Source organism: Coregonus clupeaformis, chromosome 1 (genome assembly GCF_020615455.1).
Source record: "Coregonus clupeaformis isolate EN_2021a chromosome 1, ASM2061545v1, whole genome shotgun sequence".
Taxonomy (NCBI): Eukaryota; Metazoa; Chordata; class Actinopteri; order Salmoniformes; family Salmonidae; genus Coregonus; species Coregonus clupeaformis.
This window is the reverse complement of record NC_059192.1, coordinates 12,592,552-12,605,391: the sequence shown is the minus strand read 5'-3', so window position 1 is coordinate 12,605,391 and position 12,840 is coordinate 12,592,552. Positions and strand designations below refer to the sequence as shown.

Here is a 12,840-nt window from a genome sequence, read left to right as displayed (position 1 = left end):
ACCCAGATGGTCATGCGTCATCGTAATCTTTGTTCTCTCGCTCCCACTACTCTCTCCTCTTCTATCCTATCATCTCTCCCTTCTGCTAAATCATTCTCCCTCCTGTCTCCTGATTCTGCCTCTTCTACCCTACTTTCCTCATCCTATGACTCACACTGTCCCCTTTCCTCCCGGCCGGCTCGGCCCTCCCCTCCTGCTCCTTGGCTGAGTAACTCATTGCGAGCTTACAGAACAGGGCTGTGGGCAGCTGAGCGAAAATGGAGGAAAACTTTTACTTTTTTTATTTAACCTTTATTTAACTAGGCAAGTCAGTTAAGAACAAATTCTTATTTACAATGACGGCCTACATCCTGCGGGGACAGGGGCTGGGATAAAAAAATATAGGACAAAACACACATCACGACAAGAGAGACACCACAACACTACATAAAGAGAGACCTAAGACAACAACATAGCATGGCAGCAAAACATGACAGCACAGCATGGTAGCAACACCACATGACAACAACATGGTAGCAACACAACATGGTAGCAGCACAACATGGTAGCAGCACAAAACATGGTACGAACATTATTGGGCACAGACAACAGCACAAAGGGCAAGAAGGTAGAGACAACAATACATCACGCGAAGCAGCCACAACTGTCAGTAAGAGTGTCCATGATTGAGTCTTTGAATGAAGAGATGGAGAAAAAACTGTCCAGTTTGAGTGTTTTTTGCAGCTCGTTCCAGTCGCTAGCTGCTGCGAACTGAAAAGAGGAGCGACCCAGGGATGTGTGTGCTTTGGGGACCTTTAACAGAATGTGACTGGCAGAACGGGTGTTGTATGTGGAGGATGAGGGCTGCAGTAGGTATCTCAGATAGGGGGGAGTGAAGCCTAAGAGGATTTTATAAATAAGCATCAACCAGTGGGTCTTGTGATGGGTATACAGAGATGACCAGTTTACAGAGGAGTATAGAGTGCATTGATGTGTCCTATAAGGAGCATTGATGGCAAATCTGATGGCCGAATGGTAAAGAACATCTAGCTGCTCGAGAGCACCCTTACCTGCCGATCTATAAATGATGTTTCTGTAATCTAGCATGGGTAGGATGGTCATATGAATCAGGGTTTGGCAGCTGGGGTGAAAGAGGAACGATTACGATTGAGGAAACCAAGTCTAGATTTAACCTTAGCCTGCAGATTTGATATGTGCTGAGAGAAGGACAGTGTACCATCTAGCCATACTCCCAAGTAATTGTATGAGGTGACTACCTCAAGCTCTAAACCATCAGAGGTAGTAATCACACTAGTGGGGAGAGGGGCATTCTTCTTACCAAACCACATTACCTTTGTTTTGGAGGTGTTCAGAACAAGGTTAAGGGCAGAGAAAGCTTGTTGGACACTAAGAAAGCTTTGTTGTAGAGCGTTTAACACAAAATCCGGGGAGGGGCCAGCTGAGTATAAGACTGTATATAAATGGATGAGCGCTTCCTACTGCCTGAGCTATGTTGTTGATGTAAATTGAGAAGAGCATGGGGCCTAGGATCGAGCCTTGGGGTACTCCCTTGGTGACAGGCAGTGGCTGAGACAGCAGATGTTCTGACTTTCTACACTGCACTCTTTGAGAGTTAGCAAACCAGGCCAAAGACCACTCAGAGACACCAATACTCCTTAGCCGGCCCACAAGAATGGAATGGTCTACCACAGTGTTTCCCAAACTCGGTCCTGGTGCCCCCCCTGGGTGCACGTTTTGGTTTTTGCCCTAGCACGACACAGCTGATTCAAATAACCAAGTCATCATCAACCTTTGATTATTTGAATCAGCTGTGTAGTCCTAAGGCAAAAACCAAAACGTGCACCCAGGGGGGGCCCCAGGACCGAGTTTGGGAAACCCTGGTCTACCGTATCAAAAGCTTTGGCCAAGTCAATAAAAATAGCAGCACAACATTGCTTAGAATCAAGGGCATTGGTTCCATCATTTAGGAGCTTGCAGTGACACATCCATAACCTGAGCGGAAACCAGATTGCATACCAGAGAGAATACTATAGACATCAAGAAAGCCAGTCAGTTGATTATTGACAAGTTTTTCCAACACTTTTGACAAACAGGGAAACATAGAAATTGGCCTATAGCAGTTAGGATCAGCTTGATCTCCCCCTTTAAATAAAGGATGCGCCGTGGCTGCCTTCCAAGCAATGGGAACCTCCTCAGAGAGGAGAGACAGGCTCGGCGATGATAGGGGCTGCAACCTTAATGAAGAAAGGATCTTTTTTGGGGGTCAAGTTTAAGGACTTCCTTTAGCACTTCAGACTCAGTGACCGCCTGCAGGGGGAAACTTTGTAGTGGGGCAGGGGGGAAAAGAGGGTGGAGCATCGGGGCTTGTCGCATTAGAAGGGCTGGGAGATGAGGAAATGTTGGACGGGCAAGGAGGCATGGCTGAGTCAAATAGGAATCCTGACTTAATTAAGTGGTGATTAAAGAGCTCAGCCATGTGCTCCTTGTCAGTAACAACCACATCATCAACATTAAGGGACATGGGCAGCTGTGAGGAGGAGGGTTTATTCTCCAGGTCTTTCACCGTTTTCCAGAACTTCTTGGGGTTAGACCCACAGAGAGAGAACTGCTCCTTAAAGTAACTAACTTTAGCCTTCCGGATAGCCTGAGTGCACTTATTTCTAATTTGCCTGAACGACAGCCAGTCAGCCTGAGTATGCGTGTGCCGAGCCTTTTGCCAAATGGAATTCCTGAGGTGGAGTAACTCTGCAAGATCACGGTCGAACCAGGGGCTGAACCTGTTTAAATTCTCATTTCTTTATGGGGGCGTGTTTGTTAACAATATCACTGAAAATATCGAAAAAGAAGGTCCAAGCGTCTTCGACAGAGGGGATCAAGCTGATTCTATACCAATTTACAGAGGCCTGGTCATGAAGGAAGGCTTGCTCATTAAAGTTTTTTTGCAAGCGTCTATGACAAATCAGGACAGGTCGTTTAACTGAGCAGCCATTACGAACACAGGCTGTAAAACAGTGATCACTCAGGTCATTACAGAAAACCAGAGCACAAGTCAGGATTGGGGCTAGCAACAGTAGATTGGCCAGGGTGTACATGCTCATTTCCAGATATCATCAGCAGTAATACAATCAGGGCACAGCAGAGGACAGGGAGAGCTCTACAGTGTTGATTTTTTATGACATTTGAATGTGCATCAGATGGTAACAAGATCATATTGTACAGCAATTTCATCAGGTAACATGGATACAAAGCCGGCGAGAGATGGTAAGAATAGGATGGGAGGCCAAGAGTCCGTGTAACCAATAGAGAGTCAGAGTCGCGAGTGTGGGAACAAACATTGTCTGTCCCACAGTTAGGTAAACAAGCAAGTTCATAGTCAACAAAGCACGCAGGTGTCATATGGCAAATAGCATAAAGCACAAGAAAAAAGTAAAAAGACTTGGGGCTAGCCATTGTAAGTTCAAAGAGTCACTCGCCCCAACAAGAAAACTTGAGAGAGTAGCTCTCGATGAGTCCGGTAGGCTATAAAAGTCTGAGATAAAATAAATAAATAGTAGTCCTATGCTAGTTAATTAAAGTGTTTCTGAGTAAGCTCACATAATAAGCTTCACAAGCGAATAAGCCTACATAAAATTCAGATCAGTCCAAAGTCTGCGGTGTGTGTGTATGTGTGTGTGTGCTGGAGGCGAGCGAAAGCTCGGGAGAGAGGGGGGAGTGTGGCGGGGGTACCTGTACCAGACGGTGAACAGATCGCCGGGTGGGATCCAAGCAGCAGTGCAGCAGGTAAAGGGAGTAGGTGTCACACCCGCTTGGAATACGTTTTTTTAGGGAGGCTGATTAGGAGAGGAGGCGTTCAACCTTACCAGAAAGGTGCGTGGTAGAGCAGATAAAATCGTCCGAAGTGAAAAGTTAGTTGAAAAACCGTGGTCAAGTTGGCTTGAGTTTCGATATGGGCCAGACATCCGGGCCATCAAACATCAATAGCTCGGATTTCCCTGCTCCAGAGTCCAATGGTGGCAAAACTAAACATCCGGAGGACCTATCATCCTATCACTCCCCTCTCTCTACCTTCGCTTTCTCTGTATCTGCTGCTAAAACCACTTTCTATCCCTCTAAATTTAAAGCTTCTGCATCTAACCCTAGAAAACTATTTTCCACCTTCTCCTCCCTCCTTAATCCTCCACCCCCTCCCCCTCCTTCCTCCCTCTCTGCGGACAACTTTTCTCATTCACTCAGCCTATTGAGTCCACTGGTCCCACTCACGCAGAACTACCCTACGCCTTGACCACTTTCTTCCCTTTCTGTCCAGATGACATTTTGTACTTTTTTTTTTATATATATATTTTTGGTCATTTATCCAGAGCGACTTACAGGAGCAATTAGGGTTAAGTGCCTTGATACCTTTCGGTTACTGGCCCAACGCTCTTAACCACTAGGCTGCCCAACAACCTGCCCGCTCGACCCCATCCAGATCATCTCTGGAGACGTTCTCCCATTCTTTACTTCCCTCATCAACTGGCCAATGGCTGCGTCCCTTCTGACTTCAAAATGGCCAGATTCGCTTCCCTCCTCAAGAAACCAGCGCTCGACCCCTCTGATGTCAAAAACTACAGACCGGTATTCCTTCTTTCTTTTCTTTCCAAAACACTTGAGCGTGCTGTCTCTGACCAACTCTCTCGCTATCTCCCTCAGAACGATCTTCTTGACCCTAACCATTCAAGCTTCAAGATGGGTCAATCAACCGAGACTGCTCTTCTCTGTGTCACGGAGGCTCTCCACACTACCAAAGCTAAATCTCTATCCTCTGTTCTCATCCTCCTAGATCTATCTGCTGCATTCGACACCGTGAACCATCAGATCCTCCTCTCCACCCTCTCAGGGCTGGGCGTCTCAGGCTCTGCACACTCTTGGATTGCATCCTACCTGGCAGGCCGCTCCTACCAGGTGACGTGGAGAGGATCTGTGTCTGCACCACGCACTCTCACTACTGGTGTCCCCCAGGGCTCGGTTCTAGGCCCTCTCCTCTTCTCTCAGCTTGGGTGTCGGTCCACCACCTCAAGCTCAACAAGACGGAGCTGCTCTTCCTCCCGGGGAAGGCCTGCCCGCTCCCAACTCCTCTCCATCCCGGTTGACAACTCCACGGAGTCCCCCTCCCAAAGTGCAAAGAACCTTGGCGTGACCCTGGACAACACCCTGTCGTTCTCTGCAAACATCAAAGCAGTGACTAGCTCCTGCAGGTTCATGCTCTACAACATCCGTATGACCCTACCTCACACAGAAAGCAGCGCAGGTCCTAATCTAGGCACTTGTCATCTCCCGTCTGGACTACTGCAACTCACTGTTGGCTAGGCATCCCACTTGTGCCATCAAACCCCTGCAACTTATCCAGAATACTGCAGCCCGCCTGGTGTTCAACCTTCCCAAGTTCTCCCATGTCACCCTGCTCCTCTGCACACTCCACTGGCTTCCAGTCAAAGCTCACATCCACTATAAGACCATGGTACTTGCCTACAGAGCTGCAAGAGGAACTGCCCCTCCCTACCTTCAGGCTATGCTCAAACCCTACACCCCAACCCAAGTACTCCGTTCTGCCACCTCTGGTGTCTTGGCCCTCCCACCCCTACGGGAGGGCAGCTCCCGCTCAGCCCAGTCAAAGCTCTTTTCTGTCCTGACACCCCAATGGTGGAACCAGCGTCCCCCTGAAGCTAGGACAGCAGAGTCCCTGCCCATCTTCCGAAAACAATTTAAACCCTACCACTTCAAAGAGTATCATACTATAAATAATTCCACAGCACCCCACTCGCACCCCCTCCTAAAAATTATTTGCCTTTTGTGAAACAACACTCGCACTTCACAGCTGTAGATCAGCTTTAATATTGCAGATATATTGTGGCTTCTATCAATGTAATTGACTGCATCATTTCCAATCCTTGGGGTCATATGTTAACATAATGTGTAATATAGCCAATTAAACACATCCATGTTTCAAGTGAGAATTAAGCAGGTCTGATGCAGAAAAAAGAAAGGAAATGACTTCACCCGTATTCTATTTTATTTTTGGAAAGAAAGTACTGCGTAGTTCCAGTAGTTACACCGCCACATGATAAAAAGTAATTAACTACTGAAAACCCTACATAGATTTGAATTTAGTTCAACTACCACCAAGCTACTGCAAAATATAGTTAAATGACTAGTTGAACTACATGTAGTTCACTTCTCCCCAACACTGTCTCTTTCTACCCTCCTCTCTCACTTTTCCTTATTTGAGATTGTGTGTGTGTGTGCTGTGATTGGTCAGTAAGTGTTCTGTGAGTCCATAGTACACCCGTCTCCACGGCAGTCACTCACACCTGCCTAACCCCTCTGTCGTGTGTGTGTGTGTGTGTGTGTGTGTGTGTGAACAGATGGATGATGTGTTATCTAAAACACACTGATCTCAGCCTGTTTAGCTGCTCCACTTTCTCACTTAGTCTCTCAAACACACACACACACACACACACACACACACGGACACACACACACGGACACACTGTAACCACCTCTGCATCACAACCTAGAGAGACAGAGAAAGTGAGAGAGTAGGAGGGGAGTGGAGGTGGTTCTCTTGTCTCATAAGGCTAATTCTGTCCCAGGGACAGGGCGAGATGGAGGGAGGGAGGGAGGTAAAACGATGGGGTTGGAGGATATATATATATCTTCAAATTCTGTTCTTTGGTTTAGTGCCCACGCAGAAAGACATAAAGCGAGGTAGAGGAGGAGGGAGAAAGATGGGGAGTGAGAAAGATACTGTACTTTTAGGAATGGTCTCATGATCTCTTGTGCCCAATCCCCAGTCAGACCCTAGCCTATACCCCAACCCCCTTCCACTGACCCCTCTTTAATGCTATCTGTCTGTCTGTTAGCCTCAGCAGCCAAAGAGAATGAGGAGCGTGTGTTCCGAGAGCGGATTGGTCCTCGGCGGCGGCAGGGGGCCGTCCGGAGGCGTGTCCACCAGGTTAACGGACACAAGTTCATGGCCACGTATCTACGGCAACCGACCTACTGCTCACACTGCCGAGACTTCATCTGGTGAGAAACACACACACACACGTCAGCCTCAACCCTCCACCCTCTGTCATCTGTCCCATCCTAGGGCTCCCTCTGCTGGCGAGACCCAGATAAAGCGGCTCATAAATCAGCTCCAATAATTATTATATTATAATTGTCCCTGTTTTCTCTATAAATCTCTATCTGACTTTCTCTCTTCCTCTTTTTCTCCCTTTCTTTCTCTTTTGATTTAATAGGGGAGTGCTGGGAAAGCAGGGTTATCAATGCCAGGGTGAGAACAAGTTGTCTCAGTATGAAAATGTATGACCTCACTAACTGTAAGTCGCTCTGGATAAGAGCGTCTGCTAAATGACTAAAATGTAAATGTAAAATGTATCTCTTTCTGTCTGGGTTCTTGAATGATTCTGAAAGTTCTAGAGCAGTGGTTCTCAAACTTTTTATAGTCCCGTACCCCTTCAAACGTTCAACCTCCAGCTGTGTACCCCCTCTAGCACCAGGGTCAGCGCACTCTCAAATATTGTTTTTTTGCCATCATTGTAAAGCCTGCCACACACACACTATACGATACATTTATTAAACATAAGAATGAGTGTGAGTTTTTGTCACAACCCGGCTCGTGGGAAGTGAAAAAGAGCTCTTATAGGACCAGGGCACAAATAATAATAATAATTTAAAAAAATCTCTTTATTTAGCCATCTTACATATAAAACCTTATTCGTTCATCAAAGATTGTGAATAACTCACCACAGGTTAATGAATAGGGTGTTCTTGAAAGGATGCACATACCTCTGCAATTTTGGGTTGTATTGTAGAGAGTCTCAGTCTTAAATCATTTTCCACACACAGTCTGTGCCTGTATTTAGTTTTCATGCTAGTGAGGGCCGAGAATCCACTCTCACATACTGTAGGTACGTGGTTGCAAAGGGCATTAGCAACAAATGCAGAATTACTGATGCTAGCATTGGATGTGCCGGTGGAAGCAGAACAACTTGTGTCGTCGACAGTTACAGGTATAGTACTGCTGGTAGTAGTAGTATACCAGTAGAGCTGGTATGTGTCTCTATGGACGCGGGCCTTACTTCTTTTTAACCATTTATCAATTTTCGAGCAAACGGAATGAGCAGCAGCTACGTTTGGCCACATACGGACCGTTAGTGGAATTCCCGCGAGAGAGCAACTGTTAATGTGATTGGATGTTAAGTATTTGACTAGGCTACCTGTATTTACCTGACATTGTGTTGTTATTTCTCTGAACACTAGATGGTTTAATTTCATTTTTGGCAGTGAAACGAGGCTACTCAGGCGAGAAAAAAACATCACCCAAATATATAGCCCCATTGAAAAATCTAAATGGACTGTTTGAAAAAAAGATTTGGGCGTAGCCCCGACGGCATTGCGCGTACCCCTGGGGCTAGCCCAGTTTGGGAATAGCAGTTCTAGAGTGATACTTGAACATTCTAAAATGAATTGAGACATTGTCTGTCTGTTGTATTATTATCGTGTGTTGTTCAGTGTGGAAGTGTGTAATTGTGTGTGTGTTTATTGCAGTGTGCACGTGTGTGGTCCATAAGCGCTGCCATGAGCACATTATCACCAAGTGTGCCGGGATGAAGAAGCAGGAGGATACACCAGAGGAGGTATTGCGGACTGTTTATGTTGACCAATGAGTTACCGCAATGTGTTTTGGTTTGGAACCCAGATGCGTTGCAATCTTCGTTCCCTCTCTCCCACTACTCTCTCCTCTTCTATCCTATCATCTCTTCCTTCTGATAAATCCTTCTCAATCCTGACTCCTGATTCTGCCTCTTCGACCCTACTCTCCTCCCTTTCCTCATCCTATGACTCACACTGTCCCCTCTCCTCCCAGCCGGCTCGGCCCTCCCCTCCTGCACCTTGGCTGAGAAACTCATTGCGAGCTTACAGAACAGGGCTGCAGGCAATTGCCAAACTCTCTCTATTATAGACTATATGGTATATTATTATATTTGGGCTGTATTTCTCTGTGCTCTGTTAGATGTTATAAGAGAGATGTTCCCATGTAGATATAGATTCACATCAACAAACAGTCACCAATTCTCCCTCCCTCCTTTCCTCCCTCCTTCCCTCCTCCCCTCCTACTCCCTCTCTCCAGGTTGGTGCCCAGAGGTTTAGTGTCAACATGCCTCATAAGTTCAGAAACCACAACTACAAGGCCCCTACCTTCTGTGACCACTGTGGATCTCTACTATGGGGACTGATGAGGCAGGGCCTGCAATGCAAGGGTATGTGTGTGTGTGTATGTGTTCACTTTGATAATGAAGGTGGTTATGTTTTCATAGGTCAGATAAAACAGATCCACTGATGTGTGTGTGTGTGTGTGTGTAGCATCTTTCAACACACACTGTGTGTGTGTGTGTGTTTGTGTGGTAGTGTGTAAGATGAGTGTTCATTGTCAACAGATGGTGTGAGAATAATGTAGGTGCTAATTATGGTGTGTGTGTGTTTAGTGTGTAAGATGAATGTCCACAAGAGGTGTGAGGCCAACGTAGCTCCCAACTGCGGTGTGGACGCCAAAGGCATTGCCAAAGTCCTGGCTGAAATGGGAGTCACTCCTGACAAGATTTCCACTTCTGCACAGCGCAGGAAAAAGGTACACACACATACAAGCAAGCTTTTCTGTCCTTATTGGGACCTAACATTTATTTCCATTCAATATCCTATTTTCCCTAAAAACCTAACGTAAACCCCTATTCCTAACCCTAACCCTAATTCTAATTCTAACCCTTAACCTAAACCTAACCCCTATGCTTAAAATAGCCATTGTCCTCATGGGGACGTGGGAAATGTCCCCACAAGGGAGAATTTTCCTTGTTTTACTATCCTTGTGGGGACTTTTGGGGATTTCAGGTCCCCACAAGGATAGAAGAACCAGTACACACACACACACACACACACACACACACACACACACACTGATGATGGCGATGATGATGGGGAGATGATGGCTCTCTTTCCTCTCTCTCTCTCTAGTTACCACCAGGGGTAGACTCCCAGTCACCTTCAGAACTCTCAGACGAGCTTCCCCCCACATCCCCCTCACAGCACGGTAACACACACATGGTCACAAACACACGCTCACACACATGGTCACAGACACACGCTCACACACATGGTCACAGACACACCCGAAGTCACACAGTTGTCTGACTTTCTTTATGTGCGTGTGTGCAGAACTGGCTGAGTTGGAGCGGCTACAACGGGGGATGTCGTTAGAGATGCGAGGTTCTTCCTCCTCCTCCTCCGGTTCCTCCTCTACCTTGCGGGACAACGGAGCAGCGAAGAGGACTCTCAAAGACTTCAGCTTCATCAAGGTCCTGGGAAAAGGAAGCTTTGGAAAGGTAAGGAGAAGGGAGAGGGAGGAGGGAGGAGGAAGAGAAGGAGGAGGAGAAGGAGGGAGGAGGGAGGAGGAGTAGAAGGAGGGAGGAGGAGAAGGAGGGAGGAGGGAGGAGAAGGAGGGAGGAGGAGGATAAGGAGGGAGGAGGAGGGAGGAGGAAAAGGGAGGAGGAGGAGAGGGAGGAGGGAGGAGGAGGAGGAGAAGGAGGGAGGAGGAGGAGAAGGAGGGAGGAGGTGAAGGAGGGAGGAGGAGGACAGAAGGAGGGAGGAGGAGGAGAAGGAGGAGAAGGAGGGAGGAGGAGGAGGGAGGAGGAGGAGAAGGAGGGAGGAGGGAGAAGGAGGGAGGAGGAGGGAGGAGGAGGAGAAGGAGGGAGGAAGGAGAAGGAGGGAGGAGAAGGAGGGAGGAGAAGGAGGGATGAGGAGGAGAAGGAGGGAGGAGGAGGAGACGGAGGGAGGAGGAGGAGAAGGAGGGAGGAGAAGGAGGGAGGAAGAGAAGGAGTGAGGAGGGAGGAGGAGGAGGGGAAAGAGCTGATGGTCGTGAGGAAGTGTAAAGTATCTGTCTCTGTCGCTCTATTTTTGTCTCTCTCTACCTCTCCCCCCCTCTCCCTCCCTCAGGTGATGTTAGCAGAGCTGAAAGGCAGTGAGGAGGTGTTTGCAGTGAAGGTGTTGAAGAAGGATGTGATCCAGCAGGATGATGATGTGGACTGCACCCTGACAGAGAAACGCATCCTGGCCCTGGCTCGCACACACCCCTACCTCTGCCAGCTCTACTGCTGCTTCCAGACCCGGGTACACACACACACATGTGCTTGCATTCGTGCGCACACACACACACACACAGAGCCACACACCAACCGTCTCCTCTCCTCTCCAGGACCGTCTGTTCTTTGTGATGGAGTATGTGAACGGAGGAGACCTGATGTTTCAGATCCAACGCTCCAGGAAGTTTGACGAGGCTCGCTCTTGCTTCTATGCTGCTGAAGTCACCTCCGCACTCATGTTCCTGCACCGCAACGGGGTCATATACAGGTAACCTCTGACCCCTAACCTCCGCACTCATGTTCCTGCACCGCAACGGGGTCAAATACAGGTAACCTCTGGCCCCTAACCTCTGCACTCATGTTCCTGCACCGCAACGGGGTCAAATACAGGTAACCTCTGCCCTCTAACCACAGCCCACATGTTCCAGCACCACATAAGAATGATATACAGTAATCCCTCGTTTATCGCGGGGGTTACGTTCCGAAAATGACCCGCGATAAGTGAAATCCGCGAAATAGAAAACTTTTTTTTTTTTACAATTAGCAACTATTACATGTATACAAATACAGTGACTCACGTGTAGGCCGTTTCACTGCTCTTCAGACTGGGCCGCTGCATCCTGACTGCGCTCTGCAGTGTTCTCTTCTTCTGAAGCCCGCGGTGCAGGTGTGTTTGTTCGGGAGAAGAACATAGTGATAGGCAGCTGTTGTCGCTCTTTTTCTTCTTTGCAAAAAGATCCTTGTACACCGACATGCCACCATCGATTACGTTGGAGAACTGTAACGAAACGGCTCATCAAAGGGTCCCATTCCTCAGCTACTCGCTTAAGTTCAGTGGCCATTCGCACCATGGTTGCTAAGCGACCAAGCGTTAGTCCTTCCTCCTCATCTCTCGTGTCCTCTTCTCCCTCTTCTCTTTCATCGTCGCTTTGTGGCTTTGTCATTTCTGCCAGCTCTGCATCGGTCAGCGGCTGTGCGTCTCCATCAATCAGGGCGTTTATGTCATCCGGACTCATGTCATTAAAGCCGTCTCCTCCAATCTGTTTAGCCAGATTCACAGCTGTTTCTACGGCAGAGTGGTGGACCTCGTCAGCGAGCCTCCGGTTGCGTTTTGCACTGCCTCTGGCCATAGTTTTTTCCAGCAGGCCTTCAGAGTTTCCGTTTTCATTTCCTGAATGGCCCTCTGAATGTTTTGGAGACACGATGCGATGGTGTATCCACGCCAGTAGTCCTTCAGTGAGAAATCTTGATCCGAGTCCATAGCGTCAACAAGATGTTGCAGGGGTGTTGCGCGTATAGAGAGCCTTGAAAGCACGGATGACTCCTTGGTCCATGGGCTGAATCAGGGATGTAGTGTTTGGCGGCAGAAATTCGATTTGCACACCATCATATGCCAAATCATTACCGTGACCTCCGGCGTTGTCAAGGAGCAGAAGCACTTTAAAGTCCAGTCCCTTTCCTCTCAAATAACACTTGACCTCCGGGATGAAACAGTTTTTGAACCAATCCAGATTGAGCGCTTTTGTCATCCAAGCCTTTGCATTGTACATCCAGTAAACAGGCAAATCATCCTTATTTTTGTTTTTCAGCGCCCTGGGATTTTTAGACCTGTAAATCAGCCCCGGTTTAATCATGAAACCTGCGGCATTTCCGCACATAGCCA

At 47.8% G+C, this 12,840-nt stretch overlaps 1 protein-coding gene across 1 annotated transcript in view; it reads left to right on the top strand.

Annotated features, from left to right (window-relative positions):
- LOC121586923 (protein kinase C epsilon type-like) overlaps nucleotides 1-12,840 on the top strand; it is a 35,633-nt gene that overhangs the window by 14,836 nt on the left and 7,957 nt on the right. The window contains exons 4-12 of the mRNA XM_041904020.2: nucleotides 6,900-7,065; nucleotides 7,281-7,315; nucleotides 8,593-8,681; nucleotides 9,176-9,305; nucleotides 9,531-9,673; nucleotides 10,054-10,129; nucleotides 10,255-10,421; nucleotides 11,032-11,205; nucleotides 11,291-11,445. Of these exons, the coding sequence (XP_041759954.1) occupies nucleotides 6,900-7,065; nucleotides 7,281-7,315; nucleotides 8,593-8,681; nucleotides 9,176-9,305; nucleotides 9,531-9,673; nucleotides 10,054-10,129; nucleotides 10,255-10,421; nucleotides 11,032-11,205; nucleotides 11,291-11,445 (1,135 nt within the window). The remainder of the gene's footprint in view (nucleotides 1-6,899; nucleotides 7,066-7,280; nucleotides 7,316-8,592; nucleotides 8,682-9,175; nucleotides 9,306-9,530; nucleotides 9,674-10,053; nucleotides 10,130-10,254; nucleotides 10,422-11,031; nucleotides 11,206-11,290; nucleotides 11,446-12,840) is intronic.